The sequence below is a fragment of the Nyctereutes procyonoides genome, unplaced genomic scaffold, assembly GCF_905146905.1.
Source record: "Nyctereutes procyonoides isolate TBG_1078 unplaced genomic scaffold, NYPRO_anot_genome, whole genome shotgun sequence".
NCBI classification, from domain to species: Eukaryota; Metazoa; Chordata; class Mammalia; order Carnivora; family Canidae; genus Nyctereutes; species Nyctereutes procyonoides.
Genome location: NW_026575135.1, coordinates 13,489,714 through 13,514,439, shown reverse-complemented (window position 1 = coordinate 13,514,439; position 24,726 = coordinate 13,489,714). Strand labels below are relative to the sequence as shown.

Sequence of the window (24,726 nt, the reverse complement as noted above, 5' to 3'; positions counted from 1 at the left end):
ATGAAAAAAGACAAAGCATATGAAAAGGCCCTGGCAGCGTCCAGATGACAGCTGAGGTCCGGCCGAGCCTCAGGCGGCTTTTACCGAACCCCCACTCTCTGACTTGGCGGTAGGTAAGCTTATTTTACTTTCATGATCTAAAATGTACGAAACAGATGCTGGCTATTATTATCATCACTGTTATCACCGTTCTCTAGGACCGTAAATGGTTTCCGGAGTTCACGCCTTATCAAAAACTTAGGAGCTTTTCGGTTCCAACCCAGGTGCGGTGTTTCCCGGAGACTGTGCCCTGGGGCGGGCACGCGGATACTCACACTCATGTTGCTCATAGGGCGGGTAGCTCAGCCGCACGGAGATCAGGATCAGGAAGATAAACAGAGGCCAGGCCACTTCCAGCAACAGCTGACACTGGGGGGGAGCAAGACAGAGAGCACTGTGAATCTCCGACTCGGAGGCTGGACTCCACTGGACTCCGGGAAACCTAGGGCTGCTCATCAAACAACTGACCAGCTCCAGGCCTTTCCCAGCACCCTCCGGGCTTTAGCAATGCCAAGTTGTTGGCGGTCCTCATGTTATGACATACTCCTTCCGTGCCTCTGTGTTCTCCTTAAGAAAGGGAAGACCCGGGATCCCAGGGTGGCTCAGTGGTTTAGACGCCTGCCTTCGGCCCAGGGTGTGATCCTGGAGGCCCAGGATCAAATCCTACATCAGGCTCCCTGCATGGAGCCTGCTTGTGTCTCTGCCCCCCCCCCCCCTGTGTGTGTGTGTGTGTGTGTCTCATGAATAAATAAATAAAATCTTAAAGAAAGAAAGAGAAAACCCTCCTACCCTGCATCCTCTGGCTCTCTACTTACTCTTCGTTCCTCAAGACCCTCTGAACCTCAGGCTGCGGAGAAGCCCTTCCCCTGTAACAGCAACGCATGCATAGTCCTCCCAGGGCCTTCTCCGCCAGCCTGTCCTCATCTGTCACTGGCTTCCTGGGGCAGTTTGAGGAAGCTGAGGGCAAGCAGGGAGTCAGCTTTGTACTCCCAGCCCGAGGGCAGTGTCAGGGAAGGACCCTCTGTGGAAAGGAGAGGGTGGAGCAGCCTGCGGGGCTCAAAGCGGTGCCCCCACCTCGGCTCCTTTAAACGCACACAACTTGTCTCCCCGTGGGCCTGAGGAGAGGGCTCCAGAGGACAACGGAAATGGACACAGGGCTCCATATTGACCTGTGCGTCTCCACGACTGGAAAAGGCTGGGAAAAGTGCAAAGTTCTTCTGCTGCATCTACTAAGGCCTCAGTGGGTTAGATCTTCTCAAGTGGGTTAGATCATTAAACTCCTAAGTAAGCACGATCCACTGGGTAAAACAATGCGGTGTCTCTAAAGGAATACCTTGCCTCAGTGAGTTACCAGGGGATAAACAAGCCCAGGGACAGGATGGAAATCATTAGACATAATTTAATTGAACCAGGGGTGTTCAGACAACTAGGTACACTGCCCAAAGACTCTCACCGCTTTCATTCCCTTTGTTGCTAGACTCTGAGGTTCTAATTAGGATGAACACCAAAGAGCCCAGAAGAGTCATGGGGCCTTGTGGTTAAGAGTAATTACAACTGTGGCTGCAGAGTCAGAAAGCCAAGAACTCTGGCCTGAAATCCTCCCCTTTTATTCAAACAGAATTTTTTTTTTCTTGATCTTTAAGTCCATACATTTTTATTGTGGAAAATTCAAAATTAAAAAAAAAAATCTAGAAAAGTAGAAACAAGTACAGAGGAATCACCCTTAATCCTACTTTCCAAAGATAATCCCTAGTAAACTGAGCTAACAAAAACCTCTATTAATATTTTCCTTTTTTCTATTCCTACATGAATACTTTTCTCTACAAAACTGACATTATACAGCATATATAATTTTGTATTTTGCTTTTTTCAGTTAACATTATGATGGGAATGTTTTCCATGACATAAAATATTCTCTTTAATAAATGGATTTTAATGGCCATTTTGATATTTCATCCCGTGAATAGATCATAATTAATTAAACTTCTCTGCTCTTGCTGGTGTTTCAAATTGTTTTTACGTTTTTATTTATCATTTGTGTTGAATTTTGTTATTTTAAATAACCCATTTTTAATTTCCAAAAACCTTTGATATGATTACCCATTAAACTCTTTCTTAAATCTTTTTGGAAGGAAAAACAAAGATGATAATAGTAGATGTACTGAGGTGACAAGAATACAGGTGATTTTTTCAAAATACTTTCCTGTGTTTCCATAATGAGCATGTATTACTTCTCGAATGGAACAAAAATCCACGTTAGCATATAACCACGAAGAAGAGTTTATATTATTTGAAAGCACACGGTGGTGAGGGGCGGGGGGGGGGGGGAGGAACAGGTCCCTCTTTGGAAGAAAGCGTACTGCCAATGGAGTCTCCAAGACCAAAGACGTGGCTGCTCTTCCTAATATTTCTGCAAATAGTCCCAAAGAGGTAACACACAGCGAAATCTCCAAGCTTTCAAATGACATTTGGTCTCCTCTACCAGCAGAGTCGGAAATCCCTCCTTGGTTATCTCCCAGGTACTGTGTGCCTTCACCAGCACTTGGCACAGCAGGGCCCTATTTAGAAAGGACTTCCCCCCCACCCCACCCCGTCACTTTCTTCTAAGTCTGCCACATATAAAAGCTTGAAAACCATTCACTGAGTAAGAGAATGAACTAAAGTTTATAAAATAATAAATATAGAAATATAAATCAGTTGAGCCCTCTGGGAAAGCAACTTGGCCATACGTATTCAAAAGACATGCTTACCCCCTTTGACCAAGTAATATGCACAGGAATTCATCCTACGGCACTAAATTTATAATATCAAAAAGCTATATACGTGGAGTTATTCACCCACTGAAACACTGTAATTGCAAAACATTGGAAACAACTTAGTTGCACAGCACTGGGGAAATGATTAAATTACAGTACATCTACTGGACGATATATTATGCTGTCATTACATCTATGAAACAGACACTATTAACCATATAATATTAAGTGAAAAAAAGCAGAACACAAAATTAAATGCATTACAAGCTTACAGCTAAATAAAATCACTTCCAAATATTAACAAACAGGAATGAAGCTTTTTAAAAATGGCATAACTGAACAAACTCAGAAAAGAATAATGAATTCAGAAAAAAAACAAGAACTAAACTAAACAAAGAGTATAAGAAGATAAACAGTCATCAACCGTGGCATGATGAAGCTACCATTTGTATACTTAGGATAACAGAAGCTACCATTTATTTAGAGTCCAATATGTAGTAGGCACATTACATACGGAGTATTTCAATTAACCTTCCAAACAATCTTTGATGTAGGAACCAGTACTGTCCCCATTTTATACGTGGCAGGGCTAAAGCTCAAGAAGGGGCAACTCATGGAGACAGAGGCAGGGTTAACATTAACAGCTAGTTCTGCCCAATTCCAGAGACCACATGGCAGTGACACAGCAGGTGGCCAAGGTGGGAAGGTCAAAAAACACCAATTGGTTCCAAAGAGATAAAACCAACACATGGCCTATAGATTTATAACAGTTACAGGTGATACTGAGCACCTGCTAATAATATACCAGAGATTTTTATATATCTCATCTCTAATATTTAATTCTCATAAGTTGAACTGTTACCATGAAGCTAAGATTTAAAGAAGTTATTACCCATTACCCGGTAAAAGAGTGCACCAGCACTTGATCCCAGCTCTACTGACCCCCACGTGCTTTTGCATCCATTTTACAGATGACGACCCTGAGGCCCAGAGAAGTGATAAATAAACATCCAAATGTTGGCAACAGGATATAAACTTATTGAATAAAAACTGCATTGATGAATTGCTATAAAACTAGCAGGAGTGTCACTGGCATCCTGCCATGGTAGATTTGGGGCCAAAAGATCCTTCTCTTACTAACTTCCTAATTTATGACACTTTTTTTTTACCTGTGAAACAGAAATTTTAACGCATACCTCTCAGAACTGCTTTGAAATTTAAGAAGATAATAGATATATTTCAAAACTACAAGAGGCAGTCTACACATCAAGAATCATTATTATTAACTATGAAGATTATTTGGAAATACAGGAACATACACACCAAATAATGTCAAATGAAAGAAGAAAACAGAACATAAAATGATACATATGTGATGATTTCAACAGTCTCCTTGTGCTATTGTCACTCAAGTCCTCTCAAGTGGCAAGAACCACACAATCTGATCATCATGACCCATCCACCTCAGAGACTTCTTTTGCATATAAAATAAAATTCAACTGCCCTTTCCCAGCTCCGAGGCCAGGCATGATCTGGCCCTGCCAATCCCCAACTCATCCCTGGCCAGTCTTCATTCACTACACCAGCGTCCACCGGCTTTTCTGTTTTTGACTCAGGAACATGCATTAGGCCCCATGGCCCTCACATCTTCTAGCTCTCTACCTGGAATATGGTGCTTCTCACCTCTGAGCTCCTGATCTTCGGCTTGAACTTCAGGGCTCTCAGCTTAAATGTCATAACTTTCCATTCTAAATTAAGACCCTATCCATAGCCTGGTGGTATCTAACACAGTGCCACAGAGTTTGTCTGATTTATTTTCTTCCTAACACCTATCACAGTTTGTTATTTTATTTTTACTCCTGTGATCACGTGTTTCGTATCTGCTTCCCCCACTGAAAGGTACGCGCTCTGTGAGGCAAGGATCATGTCTACATGCCTGCTTCTCCACTGTACACCCAGCACACTGTCCCACATGCAGGAGACGCTCAATAAATATTTATCCAAATGAAACAGTAAGTGGCTATGTGTTCTAACTTTCTCCATTCCACAGAAGATGAAGCTAAAACTCAAGAGAAATGAGTTTCCTTTAGCCATTAAGGCATATGATGGCCAAGCTGGAATCAGAACTGAATTAGAATTAAATAACAATGAGAATTACTATCTGAATTTGAAATGTCACTACCAGGCCAGGGACAAGGACAAGGGAGAAATGTGTACGTTGAAACTGGAAGTGGGGAGGGAATGTGGAAATTTTTCATCTACCCTGAAAAATTCTCTAATGGCTCTTCAATGAGGAATTCTAATTTTTACTTATTTGATAGTTTATTCCTTAGCATTAACCAATGTCCAAATACTGATCCCCTATGCAAAAATTAGAGTTACCTGAGAAAACCAGCCACATGGTTAATCAGTTCTACTGGAGAAAATTAAGAGCAAAGGCAAAAAGGAGAGGCCATATGGCCACACTGTCCCATCTGTTCCATGGGACCTTGGCCTCTGGCTTAGCCTGAAACCAGATGAGGATCCTGAGAACTCTGAAGCCCCTCACCCTTCCTGTCCCAAGCCCTGTTTGTGCTGAATGACTGCCACCCACACAAGTTAACCGTTACTTTGGACCCAAACTGACCTTTGCACCCGATTTTCAACTTTCGCAACTCAGTGTATTCTTTGCCCAACAGAAACAACGGAAGCTAGCCCTGGTGGATGGTCCCCATGAGGGGACAGTGGGAGCACAAGAGAGGTTCCCCAGGATTCGTTAGCAAACAAGGACACAGAGAGAAAGGGCAAATGCTGCCTTTCAACCGGGTTATTCTGGGGTATACTGTTCAGCTCCCAGCTTTAACACATGCTTCCTGGCAGCAGCTCCCTACAAGGGAGCCTCCTTGAGACCTGCAAATGAATGGCCCATTTGACACATTTACCACATGTTCAGCAAATACTTTTTAAGCATGTCCTGGGTGCTGGGCTCTGGGCCCAAGTGCGTATACTCTAGGATCTGAGAAAATGGGAAATGAGCAATGATTTTCCACACATTGTGGGCAAGAACTATCATGGAGCTTTTTCCCCTGCCTAGTGGGCAGGGCTGGTTCTGACTATGTGAGCTAACAAAGTGGCACCAAAACCTTAACAGTCCACTCACTGTGTGAGCTAACAAAGTGGCACCAAACCCTTAACCCACTGTCTCAACAATATAATCTAGAAAGCCAAGCCAGGTAGATTGGGAAGTAGCTACCAGTAAGCGCTTCAGATCCGTGGGTATTAAACCTTCAGTGCAGATGAAGGAAGGAAGGAAGGAAGGAAGGAAGGAAGGAAGGAAGGAAGGAAGGCAGGCGGGCAGGCAAGCCTGCAGGGCCACCAAGAAACTGGTTCTGGTGCCACTTCCATGACTAACCCACCCTGGACCCCTGCCCACCCCCCACCCCCACCTGGAATCCCAGTTCTATCAACTGTATAAGGCTCAGGCCAGGTCTTTCCAACTCTAACAATCTAAGCATCTGTAACCTGAAATAAACCACCACTTTTTTTTGGTTCAGCAAAATACATTTCATATCAGGAAGTGAAGAAGCACATGCTAATAGGCTTGTGGTGTATCATCCAGAAAAGCCCTTTTGGGTCAGGATGCTGTATCTTTACTTCCACCAACAACTTCCATAAGGCTACCAATTGCTTTTGACTAAGCCCGCCTATCTCTCTAATCTTAACTCTTTTTAAACTCACAAGCAATACTAAACTAGAAGCAACAAGCTCAAGACCCGTGGAAGCTGGCCCAGTCTGGATGGCCCAACCCCACCTCCTATTCCAGTACCCTGAGCTCCTGATTCCTTGGTGGACTTTGGGGAAATCTTTCCTTTGCTCTGTGTCTCAGTGTTCTTGTCCATGAAATGAGAGCTCTGGGCTGGACTGCCCCTGGGCCCTGCTTTCATTGTTAAGATGACACAATGCTTTCCACCACTCGGTGGCTAATAAACACACTAAGGTAGAGATGGTTTCCCATCATGTGGGCTGTTGCCACCAGGATGAGACGACGCAGAGGACCTGGACCACATGAAGTTAAGAAGTGAGGGCAGGTGATGAATACATAGGATTTGGAAACACCGGGACGTGGGAACAGCCGTGAGAAACAGGAGCAAAGGCAAGCAAAAGCTCAGAAACGTCAAGATTTTGAGGCTGAAATAGAAAAAATAATGATACTACTGAAAAGCAATTTGACATAGTGATTTAGAGTACCAATGTTGAGTCGGGTTATCTAAATGTGAATCCTGTGTGTGTTTCCTGACTAGCAGTGTGGACATCACGTGGATTACTTAAACTCTCTCTGTACTTCAAGTACCCCAGCTATAACATAAGGAAATGATAGTACTTTGTGGGGTCCTAAGAATGAATCCAATTAATAACCCACTTAAGGACCTAGCACATGGAAGCTCATTCTATTTGCTTTCATTATATTATATAATATTATATTTCAATATTACTGTCATCACCAAGACAGATACAATACATAGATTCTAGTCTCTGACTAGTGATTTTAAGATATAGGTCCACACTTGTAACATAAGGGGCTAAAAAAAAAAAAAAAAATCATCATCGTTTCTCAGACTAGAAAACCTATATTTCAATGAGGGGTTAAATACGAGGTCTCTGAGGATTTTAAACATTTTGTGTTTTCATTTCAATGGTCATCTAAACAAATTCAAATAAACATAACCGAATTGTCTGAATGCCTACTTTGTAACTACTTCTGGCATAAAATTTGAGAGCCTAAGTTTATATTTGTGTCTGTGATTGTGTTGGCACCAATATAATTGTAGCCAACTAATGAGAAAGGAACAGATGCAGATGCAATTTATAAATGAGGAGATTGGAGCAAATGAAAGCCAAATGACATCAAAGGAAGGTCACTGGAAAAGTGGTTGAAGAATGGAATCGTTGTTAGCACACAGTAACAGAGACTGTCCAAACTCAGAAGAATCAGCATTACGGCATTTGCTACCATATTCACATTACCACTTACACTTTGGGTTTCAGCTGAACAATGGCAGCTGTCTTACTCCATTAACAATGTTAATTTGAATTGTATTGGCTTTGCAATTTTGTTTGCATTTAATTTGTAAGTATGCAGGGGTCATTTGGTTGTATAACAGCCTATAAGAGCAGAGGTTCATATCTAGTTCCACATATGTACACATCTAAGAAACGTTACAATAAAAAAAGAAATCTCGTGAACACAAGGGGACCTTGACATTTTTGTTTTCTTCTAAAGAAGGTCCAAGTGTTATTCTAGTTTAAGAAACACTAAAGTCTCTCAGAGGTCTCTTATAGCTCTTTGAGCCTAAGAAAGACGATCATTTTGGTTATAGACATGTTAAGCTTAGTTAAGATAGCCCAGTGGGGACACAGGCTTAGAACTCAGGAGGAAAAAAAAAAAAAAAAAAAAGCAGGGCAGGAAACAGGTTTAACAGCCAACTACAGGGGCGCCTGGGTGGCCCGGTCAGTGGGGCGGCCGACTCTTGATTTCGGCTCAGGTCAGGATGTCAGGGTCGTGAGATCGAGCCCCACAGCAGGCTCTGTGCTGAGCATGGGGTCTGCTTGAGACTCTCTCTCCCTCTGCCCTCCAACGCCCCCCCGCCTCCACACTCTCTCTCCCTAAAATAAACAAATAGATCTTTAAAAGAATAAAAAAAGAAGAAGCAGCAGCAGCAGGCAGCTACAGAGCAGTGCAGACCAGATGGGGTGTCTAAGGGTGTCCGGAGACAAGCCAAGAGCTGATGTCTGAGCTGCAGGGACGTCACCAGGCCTCACAGCCTTGCCCCTTCCTCGGTGTAACACCACCATTCACCCGAGCATTAGAGGTGATCTTCTCAGGATTACGCACAGGATTCTGCGTCCCATCCAGGAGGTGAATGCCTTAGAACCCTCCAGAGAAACCAAACAAATCTCAGTTTCGTATTCCTCCTGGCTTGCCGGCAGAGCTGCGTGAGTCCACACGGACGCTCAGGAGACCCAGGCCCTCTCGAAGGGCTGGGCCGTTAACTCACTTCGTTCTCACCTCCCAGCAGTCCAGGGGCCCTTCGGGTGCTCTTGGAGAGCCCCCAGCTGGCCCCCAGGGCCGCAGCAAACGGAAAGAGTGGGCTGGTCAGGGACAACGCCCTGGCACCCGCACAAACTACAGCTCCCCTCTCGGCCTGGCTGCTCATCCTCCGCGTCCGATGGGCAACAGGGCGACTACGTCAGGCCCATGCGGACCTGCGCCCCCGAGGGCCACGTTCACTCCATCCCTTTGAGAAAACCAAGGAGATTCCCTTTCTCCCTCCTCCAGCCCCCAACGCAAAACCACGAGGAAAAGCAGAGGAGAACCCCCTCCCCTACACCCGAGAAACCCCCGCTTACCGTTTGCCTTCTTCTGAAGGTGAGGTTCTTCCACAGCAGCAGGCGCAGCTGAGGCCAGGAGGCCATGTCGGCTCAGCGGGCAGCGCCAGCACCGGGCGTGTGGCTCGCGGGCCCGTGGAGGCGGCCGCCGCGGCTGGTCATTAACTGAAAGATAAAGCAGGAGGGGAGCAGCTATCAGTCGCCGCGGCGAAGCCAAACGCCAGCCCCCTCACCTGAGACCTCAGCCCCCAGATCGGTGGCCTGATGGCTCTCTGGAGGTCCTGAGTCCCCAGCTGCTGGCCCCAGGGTTCTCCCTGCACAGGGATGCTTGCTGGAGGTTTCCTGGCGGCGGCCTGCAAGCCAGTCATTATCATCCTAATCATTTTAGCTCCGTTGGTGTGATCGTCTGGGAATGAAAAATGCACTTAAGAAAACAGACTTAAGGGCAGCCCGGGCGGCTCAGCGGTTTAGCGCCGCCTTCAGCCCAGGGCGTGATCCTGGAGACCCGGGATCGAGTCCCACGTGGGGCTGCCTGCATGGAGCCCGCTTCTCCCTCTGCCTGGGTCTCTGCCTCTCTCTCTCTACCTGTGTCTTTCATGAATAAATAAATAAAATCTAAAAAAAAAAAAAAAAAAGAAAAGAAAACAGACTTAAGTGGCTGGTCCGAACGCTGAGGTTGGAAATGGCATCCTGCAATCCCAGACACCTGCCTCACCTCTCTAAGAAAATGCCTCCCTTCACGTAAAATGTCAGCGGCATTTACAAATCTGGCCTCGAATCTGGAGTAATTTATGCTATTCCTTGAAATCTGCCGCGGACGACATTTTCATCTGGCTGCACAGTTGTTGTCCTTCAAATGACAAACAGCGCCACCGATAAGGCAGTTTCCCAGTCCGGAAAGCCACAGCGTGTCTTGGGAGACGGTGCGTAAACACCGAGGAAGTGGCCCCGACACCTGGCTCCCAGGTGAGGAGGACAATCCCAGCGCTGTGTGTCGGTGGAAGGAAAACAATACCCCGTGGAGAAACAAGTCGGCTAAGGCAGGTGGAGGGCATCGCCTGGGAGACCAACAAGCTCCCACTGTCCAGACATCTGTACACCCTGGCTCCGCGCCGCCCGCACCTGCAGCCCGCACCTGCGCAGAGGGCCCGCTACTCCTTGTCGGTGCCGCAGGTGCCTCCTTGGGGACTGTCTCACCATGCTGGCGGAAGGGATGGTTCTCCTAAACAGGGGATACAACATTCTGTGTGTCCCAGCTGCCCACCCGACAACTGTGTTTATTACAGGCTGGAATAACCCCAAGCATCCATACTACAATTAAAGCTGGGGAAGGTGCAGAAAGCGAGAAGTGGGAGGAGAAGGGAGGGGCACACAGGTCAGAGGTAGTCGCAAACTTGGGACACTTGGGAGTCGCAAACTCCTGGCAGAAACCAGAAACCAGCTTTGCTTCTAAAGAGCTCAGTTCAGCACAGTGGCCCCCAGTGGAGCGGAGGTGGGAGTGGGAGACGAGGCATGAGGAATAAACAGCAAACGGAACTGATGCAGTGACCACTTGTGGACACCAAACCAGGTACTGGGCCAAAACTCTGTGAGTCCAAATGCAATGCAAAGGTGGGCCTTTAGCAGGATTTTACTCCTTTCTTGCCCACCCCTCAAGGACTTGCACTTAAAACCCCTAGAGAAGAAAAAGAGATTGGGGGGAGTTTTCAGTGTCTGAGAAGGACCCTACTATTATATATTTTAATTCATTCATTGACAATCCAGCAAATCAGGAATTCCTCTGAAATACTCAAGCTTTAGGACCGATTTGTTTTATCATTTGCTCAGCAAACCTCTAGGACACAAGCCCCCAAAATTACTCATCCCCAAAAAAGAAGAGTTAAACCAGCAATGCATCGGTTCACAATCTGTCGTTTAAAGATGTCAACCGACCTCCCAGGCACTGAGAGCCAGAATGCGACTATGAGACATGTTTGCAATCCCAAATTGTTTTGTAAGCGGCCTAGGGTAGGGCCTGCATTCCAGAAATACTGAAATAAATAATTAGCTAGATTTTTTCTCATGTGGATCTGCTCTCCAGGAATCACTTAGTTGATTTAGAAGCTACATGCATCTTTTCAGATGCCCAAGGTAACAATGAGGAGGTTGGAAGACAGTTTATAATTTTAAAAGGAAAATTAAAAAAAGAAAAAATTTAAAAAATAAATAAAAAATAAAAGGAAAATTAACGCAGCAGAAGAGAGCCCCAGTAGGAATTAGTCCCAATTCTGTGCCCTTGGCCAGGCCTTTATACTCTCTGGGCATCGATCTCCTCATCAAAAAATGCAGATGACAACACCTACCTTGTGCGAAGTTCGAAGAACTCAATGAAGGAATATAAGTAAGTTCCTGACACAGCACACGGCACGCCATAAGTGCCAAAGAAATGAGTTCCCTTCTCCCCACTTCTCTTTCTCTGTCCTATCGGTATCTTGTAACAGAGAAATGGTTCTATCCTGTCCAAACATTCTTTTCTATTCTGTTTTTCCTAGCAAACCCATCATGGGTTTCTGGAAAGGTAGTAGGGGCCAAATGGGAAGGATGAAACCTGAAGAGCCCAGTGTTTGGAGACCCCCATGGCCAAACCAGAGCACAGAATCCCCCAAGTCTGAGTGGAAAATCTCAGGGGAAAAGACAACACACACCTTAAAAGAGTGTCCGTGAGATGAGAAAGGCCAGGAAGAGGTTTTTTGGAGACTGTTTTCCTGAAAGTAGAGTCTCTGGGTCTCCAGACAGGGGTTCTGAGCCCAGGGACCCTCTAAGAGACATTCAGAGAAGGCCGTTAGGAATAAAGATCCCAGGGCAGCACTGAAGACTCTGCTCCGGCTTTGCTGACCACAGGCAGGCAGGCTTCTTTCCCCAAATCCCTCATGCACCTTGGCTGGGCCTGGCCCCCTGCATTATTTCCCTCCTCCCACTTTAGAACACGGTGATCACTGCTGGAGCAATTCTGTCCACAAAGGACGGTTTGGCAATGCCCAAACCCCTCTGCTCAGGTAACTGAAGCCAAAGGGACATTTCTACATCAGTTTTCCAAGGAAGTGAACAAACAAACCAAAACCAAAAAGAATGCAGTACTATGTACTAGATTTCTCAATGTTTCAAAGTTAGTGGCACACTTGCTTCTGCCCTTATGCACATTTCCAGTTACTGGCTGGAAAGGGTCCTACTTCACAATCACCGCCAGTCAATAGGCCACTCTCATCCCACTCCTGGGTGAGCACAGCAGCCACTTCACTGGTCTCCCTGCCTCCGGTCTTGTCCCCCTCCCATCCGTGTATCACAGAGCAGCTGCAGTTTGTCCACGAAACCGGACATCCACCTATGGTATCCCCCCTCTTAGAACCCTTTGCCGGCTCCCCACGGCCCTGAGGATGAGGCCCAATCTGGGTCGTGGTTTAGCTAGTTGCCCTGATGACTCCCACCCCTCTCACACTGCTCCCCGCCTCCTAAACCACACCCAGAAGAAACTACTTACAGGCTCCGAATGGGCCACACTCTCTCTTACCCCCGGGGACCCCTTGATGTGTTCCCTGTCTGGGCGACCCCTCCTCCCAGCACTGTCAGCCTGGCTAACTCTTCCTCAGACGGAGATCTCAACCCAACTACCTGCCACTTGCCCAGGATCCTGTCCCGATTAGGCCCCCTGCCCTGACACCTAGGTTAGAAGCTCCTCCTTGGGGCTCCCAGGACTGCCTTTGTTTTCCCATGAAGCACCTTCTCTCACATTCTGAGTCTGCGGGGACCACTCCTGTTTTCTTCATTCCTATTTCCCTAGTACCTGGCAGGTGCTAAGCAGTCAGGGAATGTTTGCTTAATTAACTAAGAGATAGACAGAAAAAATAGGGTGTCGGGATGTAGGGGTGGTGGCATTCCTGGGACTGTGGTAACTGATTTCTCAAGCTTGATTAACTGATTCCCACAAATTGTCCCCAGAGAGGGAGCTCGAAGTTCAGCAGGCTTCTATCACACACTCTGAGGCCACAAAGGGCTGCTGAGCTTTCCCAGGCGACTCCTGGGGCATCCGGGAAAATGTAATTAAATCTAGGTCTACTTCCTACAAACATCAGGTTTAGCAAGGCCTGGGCAAGCCATCCTAAGGCCAGCAGAACCGTGAAATCTACTTTCTGGCAATCTCCACGCTAGAGACATAGCTGTCCTCTCTCCCTGGGTCACGTCATCCGCCACTCAGGTGACCATCCTTTGCCCAAAGTCAGCATAGTTTCCACACCCTTTTGTAAAAAGACCTAATGGAAGTGACTTTTCAAATCTTTTTGTTTGTTTTTAAGTGAGCTCCACACTTGGGAGTGCAATGCGGGGCTCGAATTCATGACCCTGAGATGAAGACCTGAGCTGAGATCAAGAGTCAGACGCTTAACCAACTGACCTACCCAGGTGCCCCATGACTTTTCAAATCTTTAACCAACTTTTTTTAAAGAAATGTTCACTTCCAATGCCACTGATACTATAAAATTATTAGTATCTACAGAATACAACGGACTGCTAAAATATAATCTTCTCAAATAAGCAAAGGTGCTCAACATCTTTAGTTGCAGAGAACTGCAAATTAAGACCACAATGAAATACTACGATACATCTGCTGGAAGTATTAAAAGTTTTTTAAAAGTGCTAGCCAGTATGTAAAGCACCTGGAGCTCTCATATACTGCCTGTGGGGATGCAAAATGGAGCAGATTACTTTGTACAACAGTTGAGCAACTTCTTGTAAAGTTATGCCCCGACTGATGATACAGCCCAGCCATCTCGTGCCAGGTATTTACCCAAAAGATATGAGGGCATACGTTCACAAAAGACTTGTGTGTGAATGTTTATAGAAGTCACATAAGAAACAGCCAAAATTAAAAACAACCCAAATGTCCATCAACTAAGGGATAAATCCAAATGGAATATTACTCAGCAAAAAACAAAGAACAAACTACTGATACCTAAAACAGCACAGATGAATCTCAGAAGCCTTATGCGAAGGAAAATAAGCAAGACACAGAGAATGCCTACTGTAGGACCCCAACTGCAGGACATTCTGAAAAGGAAAAACAATGAGGACAGAAACTGGAACAGTGGTAACAGGTGGAGGCAAAAACAGATTGCAGAAGCAGCACTGAGCGCTGGAAATATTCTATACCATGATTGTGGCATGATCATGATTGTTTCTTTTTAATTTAATTTAATTTATTTATTTATTTTAATTTATTCATGATAGACAGAGAGAGAGAGAGAGAGAGAGAGAGAGAGAGAAGCAGAGGGAGAAGCAGGCTCCATGCCAGGAACCCGACGCGGGACTCAATCCCAGGACTCCAGGATCGCGCCCTGGGCCAAAGGCAGGCGCTAAACCGCTGAGCCACCCAGGGATTCCCCCTGACCATAATCATTATACAACTACATATACTTATCAGAACTCATCAAATTGTACACTTTAAAAGGGTAAATTAAACTGTATGTAAATTGTGTATCAGTAACCCGACCCTCTGCCTCTGAAACATCACTTGCGTTCTATTATTAATAGTTAATATACTCCGCAAGTCCAATCATGCCTTAGAGAACCTGAGAACTATATAGTATAAAGACTGCTTATTGTGTGATTCATTAGCAAGGTGAAGAGTAGATAAAATATTCACTGAATAGTCATTCAACAAATAGGCCGCCTTAACTCTGCGAGGGTCCCATTAGCACAACAAATATTTACTGAGTGCCTGTTAGGTGCCAGGTGCTTTCTAGACACTGGAGATCCTGAGGTGAACAAAAGAGGCAAAGTTCTTGCTCTTGTGGAACTTCTCTTGGAGGTGGAAGATAGATCATTGTGGGTTGTTAAGGCAGCAAGTGGTAGTAGTAATGAAGAAAAATAAAGCAGGGTAAGGGGACAGAAAGCATGGGGGAAGGGGTGGCTCCTTTCTGAGAAGAGCCTGTAGGACAGTGAAATGACACTGGGCTGGGCTACTGGCAAAAGGCTCACCAAATGACAGCTGGGATTGTGAATTCTTTCAACTTTTCCCTAAACCCAAACCTGGAATGTCAGATAGACTCGGTGATGCTGGCCAAAGAAAAAACTGTAACTACAGGTTTGCAGGAAGCTTGGTGTGAGGAGGAAAGTCTAGGATTCCCGTCAGCACCCACCACACTGCTCCCCCAGCCCCCTTCCTCACCAAAACATGCAGCTCTTTGGAATTTCACAAAGAGAGACGGGAGGGGCCCCTGGGTGGCTCACTGGGTTAAGCATCTGCCTTGAGCTCAGGTCATGATCCCCGGGTCCCGGGCTGAGCCCTATGCAGGGCTCCCTGCTCACGGGGAGTCTGCTTCTCCCTCTGCCCCTCCCACTGCTTGTGCACACACACCCATGCCCACACTCTCTGTCAAATAAATAAATAAATAAATAAATAAAATCTTAAAAAAAAAAAAAAACACAGAGATAGAAGAAAGGAGGGCAGGGAAAGAGGGAAGTCCTGCTAAAAAGACAAGGTAAGAGGGTTTTTTTTCCCACTTGGCAAAGCCAAAAGAAAAACAGGAACTACTTCCCGTGACTGCCACCTACCCTTCTAAAGCATTAAATCTGTCTACGGAAATGTCATAGGGGGGAAAAATGCACATGTTTGCACTGCTGCCAGGAACTCTTAGTCTCCGCAGTAACCAAGGGGTTGGCTGGTCATTTTCCTGTGGGCAAGAACACTGGGAGCGCAGGAAGCCAGGCCTTCCTCGCCGCCATGGGGCTGCGCTGCCATCGAAGGCCGGGGCAGTCAAGCCCTCAGCAGGGCATGTGCCAGAGGAGGGCCGCCTTCAAGCGGGTTGCACGCCATCACCACTGCTCACTGGGGTGGAGACGCTGGCCCCTCTGAGCAGAAGAGAACAAGCCCTCCCAAGGCCCTACTCCAGTCAACGGCCATAGTAGCCAATGGAACGAGTTCCAGGTGGTGCTGGAGGCCCGTTCCCACCACATCCCTGTCCCAACCTTATAGAGAAGCTGAAGCCTCCAAAAAGCAAGGGACTTGCCCAGACTTAACCCCTAGAGTTTGAGCTACCCCATTTCTCAAGAAGCATTTGTTTCAACAACTGTCCTTTGCTCTCTCCCACTATCCCATTTCTCCTACAACGTTCTGTTTCTTCTCCTGAACACATTTTTCTTATGACTTCTACCCAAACGGTTCATATACCCAGAACATGCAGTCAGCAAATAGCTTTCACTTTCCCAAAACAGGGGAATATGACAGTTCTCTAAAGTCTAACTAGTTGACAGACGGACAAAGTAGATGTTCTACTTCATTGACAAATGTCTACATAGTTACCAGGAGTGAGACAGAAGTTGAAATCTGTGACAACAGCTTAGCATCCCTCCTGATGACAGGCATCTAGGTGTCTTATGTCAATAAGCGGCCGGCCAGTAACCTACAGAGCAGCAGGGAGATTTTCAGGCAGGATTTAACCATATCACACATGAATGGAAAATGAGTTGGCACTAAAGCTTAGCTGATTGCCTATTCATGAGATGTTGATACAAGAGCAAGAACCACAGATCTCCAGAGAGATGTGGAGGGTCCTGTAAACTTAGGATATGAAACCCGTAAGCCCAGCAGAGCATGCTTGCTTTGGGAAAGGTCTTTAATTGCATCTCTAAGCTTCCGTCTCTGATCAGTAGCCACATTCAGAGAAAAGGCTAATGACATTACTGACAGTCAGAAAACCAGGCTGCAACGGGCTCACCCATGACTGAAGACAGGATGGGGCTGCTGCGGGGGAAGGAGGGGATGTGGACTGTGACTTCTCTCCCCTGCTGAGTGTTAGTAAGCCTAAAGTTCATCTGACTGCCTCAGTTTCACTTTTCTGGTCTCCAGATGCCACCAAGTTCTCTACCCTTAAGGCTATCCTTGCCAACCAGCTAACGTCTATCCCCTTCCACTTCCCAACCATCCTGTAGACCCACAAACTTAGTGAGACTGCCCTTCATTGTCATTAGACCCTTAGAGGCCTGTAGAAAGGGCACATGCGGGTACTCAGCCACCCCTGAGGGTGTGTTCCTACTTAAACCATCATATATTAATACTCAAATATGAGGGGGGAAAAAGACGTAAGAAACTCTCCAAGGTAAAAAGCCAAAGCTAAATGGAAGCCATTCTATCATTCTAGATTTTGATCATTCTGGAAAAGGTTCTGCTATCACAAAACCTATTTTTAAAATATAGACCCAATGAATTTTATCAATTCTAACAATCTGTGATTCGGGCATGTGGGGAGGGTTTAAATGCCAAACGCATCATCCTCAATTATTACTGACAATTAGTTTATAGAGAAATACATATTCAATCTCCTGGACAAAAGGATCTGCTAATAGCTAATTTTCAAAATGAAGGCTATGAAATGAACACACAAAAACTGAAAGAGATCCACGAATACTGTCAAATCTGTAACTAGCCTCGGAGAAGCATTATTTCTCCTGCTGTCAACAATTCTCTTTTAAAGGAGACTCACAAGGTTTAAATCTATTTCTATCATGTCACTGATATTTGGACGACCAAAGATCCTATTTATCACTCTCGACATTGCAGTTGCTACTGGCTAAAACAATCTCAGGACATCTAAAACTGTTAAGAGCCCCGGTTCCCAAAAACAAATCCATCCTGTACCCAAGTTCTTATTTCATTGTTATAGATTTACGGAGAAATTCTAACAAAATGTTAGAGAGAGGCTTTCTCCCCCTGCTGATTTCCATTAAACAAACACAGGGCAACCTTTCAAAGGAAGACTTCAGCAAACAATACAACTATTTGCTTTTTCTCTGGTCGGGGGTGCCCAGGACAGAGGAAAAAGAACCTTTCCTGTTGAAAAGAAATCAACTTATCGACATTATAGATCACAGAAAACCGTTTTTTTTTTTTTAATCCACTATCGTAATGCCAAAATCAGAAGGACCTGCAGAGAAGGAACTATTGAAGTCATAAACACCCTGAGCTGTAGAAACACAAGCAAGTCTCCATGAGCAATCAATCCTTTATTTGCAGAAAATCTGGACTATCGTGTTCCTTCCCTATCATTGGTGCAGGAGGGTTTTCTAAGAGAATTTTAGGATAAAAGGCTTAGTGACTGTATCAGCAAAAACCGTTTTGTTTGGCTTACATCTCTGAAGGGTCAGCATCTTCAGATGTCCAAACTTCTCCTAGCCTAAAGGGTTTATTTTTATAAAAGTGCTCAAAGGACTTAGGGACAGATGAACTCAAACCCCACTCACTGCCTTCCCCTTCCTTTAGGCCTATGCTGCTATACAGCAAACTCCCCCCCCCCCCACCCAGCCCACCCCCGAAACATCCTTAACTCTTTTGTTTTCTTGAATTGACTGGCCTAGTAGAAAGAAGGGAGGCTTTGGAGTCAGAGAAAACAAGGCTGGAATCCTGACTCTGCTACTCACCAGTGCTGGGACCCTAGGGACTCCGAGCCCCTGTGTCCTCTCCATAAAAAAGAACTAATAATGTATACAAAACATTCAGTCAGTTCCTGGAACAAAGTAAGTGTCCAGTAAATGGGAGCTATTATACTGATTAGTGCTGCTGACTTCACAGGGCGAAGCATTCATCAAGGGTGGGGCACAAGGTAGGCAGTTTATTTATTAAAGGAATCTCTCTTCTCTCTTCTTTGTCCACAGAAGGTACTACTTCCTCCCAAAGGCCCTTCCAGAAAGAACTGGAGCTCTTTCCAGTGCCCAGCTCAGTAGAAGATGTAAAAGCGTGACCCTGAAATCCCGGTGTCGCTTCAGGCATTGTTTTACCACAAAACCCCCTGGTGGAGGCCCCCACCCCTCACTTACACTATATCCTCAGGGCTCTTGGCAATGGGCTCCTCTGCTCCATGCAAGCACACTGCTGCCTTCCTCCAAGTCCTCAGCGCCTGGCTTCTGTTCCCCTCTCCACCCCACCTTCCTCCAGCGTCTACATCAGCGACCTATTTGCAACCTGGGCCTTCTGCTTCCTCCGTCTTTTCAGCTCTCCCTACAATCTTCTCCTGGGTACTGGCTTACCAGGCAGTCCTTGCCAAGTTGCACACCACCTGCTGCAAGCTACTGGTCCTGACATCTTATTCTCTGCCACACTGAGCCCTGGGGCCCAGGATGACTCCATGCCCCTCAAATATTTGCGGAACAAAGGCTTCTGAAGTCTAGACCTCAGGAATGAGAGAGAATTAAAGCAGGTTCGCTACAGTAAGAAATCAGAAACTTCATTGAGAGTGATGGTTCAGGTGGCCCAAAAGCAAGACAAAATTTCCAGCTGTGCTCATAGAAACTCAGGTTCAAGCTGGAGTGCATTTAATTTGGTCGTCCTCGAAGCTGCTCTAATTTGTTGGGAAGGACATTCATTTTCATGGACTTCATGTGAGCAAAGGAGAATCTAATTTGCCAGGCACAGGCTCTACAACCCCTGTAAGCACGCCAGTTACAAGAACACCTCCCCTCAGGGCTCAACCCTAAGCATAAGACTGTCAGCACTTGTCAGGACTCTTGAACCCTAAACCCCAAGGCTCAAGTTGAAACCTCACTCAGCAAAGCCTAGCAACACCTGCATACGATTTTTCCACCTTATTCCCTTTACTTTTCCACTTATTCCTTATTCCCTTATTTTTCCACTTATTCCCTTTACTTTTGCCAAAACGAGTTACCTAATCTTCAGGCTCTCATCCAGTTCTAGCTGAGTATGTGACCAAACCCAGCAATCCTGTCCAGAACACCTTCTCTCAGCTCTTAAGGCAGTGCCAGCTTGTGTCACGTGCCTGCGATACTTCTGTTTCTGCAGCCCATCAGGGACCAGGTAACGAGGTAGGTGAGAATTCAGTTTGGGTTCAGAGCAGCCACAGGTGCAGGGGGTCTAAGCTCTGCCCTCCCAACGCTACCACTGAACTCCTTCTCTATAATAACCGAAACAAACCATGCTGCTGGCTGCTTTGCTAAGTGAAAAGAAGAAAGAGGAATAAGATCACAAGTTTAAATCCACATACTTGTGATTCTGAAATAACAAAAACCCAAGGATGTTAGCCTTTTTTTTCTTTTTTCTTTTTTTTTTTTTTTAATACTGGCAACATGAACTCCATTATTGAGGTTTGGGAGGCTCTTCTCAGAGGAAACAGATTTGTATTATTGCAATATCATTATGATTCTGAGTATACCTTCTAGAAAATGTTGTCATTAAGATTTACACAAATCAAACATTTTATGATTAAACAGATAAAAAAGTGCTCGAGGAAAAAATGACACTAATCTATTGGGTGGAACTCCTGCTAGCCTACTTTTTTTGACAGTGGTTTTATAGTGGCATGCAAATGCACAATCCCATTAGCCAGACTGCCATGTGCTAAGTATCTACTTCAGGTGAGCACCAGAGTCCCCAAATGGAGGTCTGCCTAAAGGACAGAGGGCCTTGCTGGTCTGTGCAGCCCCGGGGGCACACGCATGCCCCTTAATGGAGGCCAATGGGAACCAAGTGTCAGACAACCCTCCATTTGCTCAGCGGAGGAGAAAGCCACGCTGTGATCATGTGAAATGTGACCGGGATTGAAAACTGGGAAATGGCACTAATTCCACTAAATTTGCAAATCCTGCAACAGGACTGACAACTGAATAAACACAACTTGACCAAAGGCTTTCTTTCTCTTGAACTCAAGGTCCTTATTACAATGAACACAATCATTAAAGTTAAAAACAAAAAAAAAAACAAAAACAAAAACAAAAACAAAACAAAACAAGAAAAACCACTTTGCTTTGAATCCCAATTAATCTTAACCGGCCAAAATTAGCACAGAGTTTTTATACTTTTGCATAATGGAAACAGACCCCGGCAAAGACTCTACCTTCAGGACAGCTGTGGGGATTTCCTTCCAATTCAAACTTACAACCAAGGAACAACTTGTATTGAAGAGAGAGAGAGAAAAAAAATACAGTTGAACAACCCCTTAAGATTTAAATTGGATCAACAGACAATAAATAACTGAGGCCAGTCCAATTTTCAAGATTCGGTGTCCGTTTTAAGCTGAAAAGGGCACACTTTTATAGACACAATTTTCTTTTTTCTCTCCTGAAAGGACCCTGTAAAAATTACCCGAAATTAGGGGGCAGTAGCAAGAACCCTGGATTAAAGACACAAGGGGCCAAGTTTTTAATTTCCAGTTAATGACCAGCTGGGCTGTGAATCTAGGCAAGTCACTCTAGCACTCTGAGCCACAGAACAGAAGACAAGTCTTGGTGATGAAGAGGTTGGAGTAGATCTTCTGAATCTAAGAAAACTGCCTAGAGCTCAGGTATCAGACTTGAGATTGAAACCGGGGACTGCCATTAGCAAAACAGGTGAACTATGAACAAGTCCCTTAACTACTACTCTCTGTCTCAGGTGCACCATCTGAAAAATGAGGCAACCTCAATGTTCCCCCAAACGTGGGAAGAGTGACACCAGAAGGATTTAAAAACTGCTCAAATTCCACTCAGAGGATTTTAGAGGGACAGGTGCAGTGGTAAACTCTGACTCACACCATGAGAAAAAAAATCTTTTCAGCATTTTTTTGGCGTTTCTTTTTTTTTAATTTTATTTATTTATTCATGAGAGACACAGAGAGAGAGAGAGAGAGAGAGAGAGAGAGAGAGGCAGAGACACAGGCAGAGGGAAAAGCAGGCTCCATGCCAGGAGCCCGACATGGGACTCGATCCCAGGTCTCCAGGATCACGCCCTGGACTGAAGGCAGCGCTAAACCGCTGAGCCAGCCAGCCTGCCCCATTTTTTGGACCTTTAAAAAATTTTAATTACATTAAGGAAAAAGTTTTTGCTTGTCCTTCTCTTCAGCACCACTTTAATATAGGCTAGTCCCCCCCCTTTTTTTTAACGAGGTAAGAAGTGTCAGAGTCCACTAGCATGTGTCGTCAAAAGCAAGTTTTATAGACTGTTGACCAAAATAACTTGTTTTCATTCTAGTTTGTGAGTTACCTTTTATCTGAGACAACTGTAATCAGTTTTCAATTTAGAGGGCCCACATAAGGTTAATTTTTAAAAATTCATTGATGATTACAAAAAACGGGAGTCAACCGAAATAACCTGAGTGGCTGATGTGCCGCCTATCAAATAGAGGGTGACAATGACAGGAGGTGATGAGGTGGAAAGCCTAGCCCTAGCCGCGCTCTCATCTACCCACGGCCAATGGGTAAAATCTCAGCCCCTGAGGAATAGGAGCAGAGGGCACTGTGCAAATACAAGCAACCACAGAGAATATAAGACTCCAGAACAATGAGAAGCCAAAAACCAGCAGAAAGGGGTTCCTAAAGTCCAAGTCAGAGACCTGAGGAAAACCTGTGGGAGGAGATTCACCAAGCTGAGTTCAAGCATGCCTCTTATAATCGAGGATAAAACTGTCAAAATAGGTCACAGTCTTATTTCAAAGAGCCCTGAATGCCAAGCCAAACATCATTATGATGGCAGATCCTCAGTCTTTTGACATTTGCTCAGCACCTAGTACTTCACCTGATATTTGAAAAAAAATATTTGCTGAAGAAATGAATTTCAGTTTCATGGTATTTTCCGTACATCTCACTTTTTTACATTAACACATTTTGTACATTAATACATTTTTGAATCATCTATCTATCTTCCTCTTCCCTCCCTCTTCAAATACCACAGACCACACCTCGCCCCAGCTAAGATAAACAGCCACCACCATCTCAAAGCCCCGCACCCGGGAGTAGAAGAGGGTCCTCAGGTCAATACAAACTCATTATTCTGGGTCTTCACTTTCTCTCTGCCTTTCCAAGGAAAGCTGTTGCCTCCATCAGTGTTGCTTTATGTCAAACTTGGATCATCTAAACACCAGATGCAGTTGACTTCAAATTGCCACCCCCTTGGGGAGTTGCTTCTTCAAGAAAACAAGCTTGGCTTGACCCTTGGCAAAACCAATGATTCCCAAACCCGGCATCCTAGAGGGATTTTGCAAAGCAAATATAAATAGGGATATGAAACCCGAACAACTTCTTTGCGGCTTTCCTCCTCTCATGCCCATCCCTCCTGCTCCAATCCTGAAACCCCTTGTTCCCTTTTCTCACCTTCTTCCTCCTGGTCCCAATCTGTTGTGATCTCTGAAACAACAAACTCAGGACAATGCTTCAGAAAGCTCTGTGTCTTGCCCAGCCACCCCCAGTGAGTGTCTTCCGCTATATCTAGGAATATCCTTATCACCTTAGCCCGATTCTCATCCTCTGAGGGGCAGTGGCACGCCTTTCCAGATAATGGCTTCACAAGACTACCAGTTGAGTATAAGAAGCAAAACCTATACCCATGATGGAGACGTCCAAGACTGGACGTCCAATTTTATTGGATTTATTTATTTTATTTCAAAGAGATTCTCCAAATGGTGAATTTGAGCCGAGAACAGTGTCCCACTAAACCATTTTTGCACTACTGAAATTTACTGAAAAGAATCCAATCCCCCTTCCTTTGGTTCTATGATTCAGGTCTTTCTTCATTAACACAGATAAGCAGGCCATTTCAACAGCTTTCTTGCCTCTTCTTTCCTCTCCTCCCATCCCCTGTCCTGTGCGACCTTCACTCTCATCTGGAATACTCCTAGGAATTTCCTGGGCTTCTCCCCTCTCCCTCTGGAAACCCACATGATCTGTTATACTAAAGCTGAGAGCGCCCTGCAGGATATATCTCTAAGCAGCTCTGAATGAAGAATCATCCTTTTCCTAAATACAAACCTAGAGCTGGATGATGTAAACACAGAAGGGCTCTTTAAAAGTCATGTGTGTCATCCTCTTTCATTTTATAAACCAAGAACCTAAATCTTGTAAAAGTAAAATGACTTGCCAAGGTCACATGGCTCTTGAGTGGATTTCTGAAATTATATGTAAAATATAATTATATGTAATTACATGTAAAATTTGGAGTGTACATGCCTATGTATATTTTTTCCAAAGAGAATCTATTGTTTTCACCATATGCTCAAAATCATTATAAATCCTCTCCCAATAAATGATAACCACTGACTGGTGATATATGCAAAATTCTTTCTGGGAAATGTCCCACACTAAATACCAGTTATGATAAAACATCTGGACTTCAAGGCTAGCCAGATAAAATGCTTTGGCTTCCAAATGCTTCTTGGAAGTTGGATTTGGCATAGGAAACGCTATAGACTTTTAAACAAATACACACAGAATGAATAAAAGAACAGACCCTATGCATAAAAGGTTATTCTGGGTTTTAAGTATTTAAACTGTACATTACTTAGTGAATTATCTCATTCTTATTTTAAAAAATTAATTAATGTGCAAATCAAAGTACTTGAAAGTGAAATGTCACAGATAATAGCATTTTCTCAAATCACAGCTGCCTCAAAAAAGAGAAATGAAACTGAATGGAATCAGAATTGTTTGTTCTACAAAAAGTGAGCTGGTCTAAATTGACTGCATACTAAAATTCCTCAATCTCTACCATAAGCCCAACCGTAACTATGGTTGTTTCTCATATAATTTTATTTCTAATGCTTGTCTGTGATTTGCCACC

General features: G+C 44.9%; 1 protein-coding gene across 1 annotated transcript in view; it reads right to left on the bottom strand.

Moving 5' to 3' along the window:
* Window positions 1-24,726, bottom strand: part of ABCA1 (ATP binding cassette subfamily A member 1) — a 126,196-nt gene that overhangs the window by 96,379 nt on the left and 5,091 nt on the right. Inside the window, 2 exon segments of the mRNA XM_055301648.1 lie at window positions 315-408; window positions 9,183-9,326. Coding sequence (XP_055157623.1) covers window positions 315-408; window positions 9,183-9,248 — 160 coding nt within the window. The 5' untranslated portion in view covers window positions 9,249-9,326.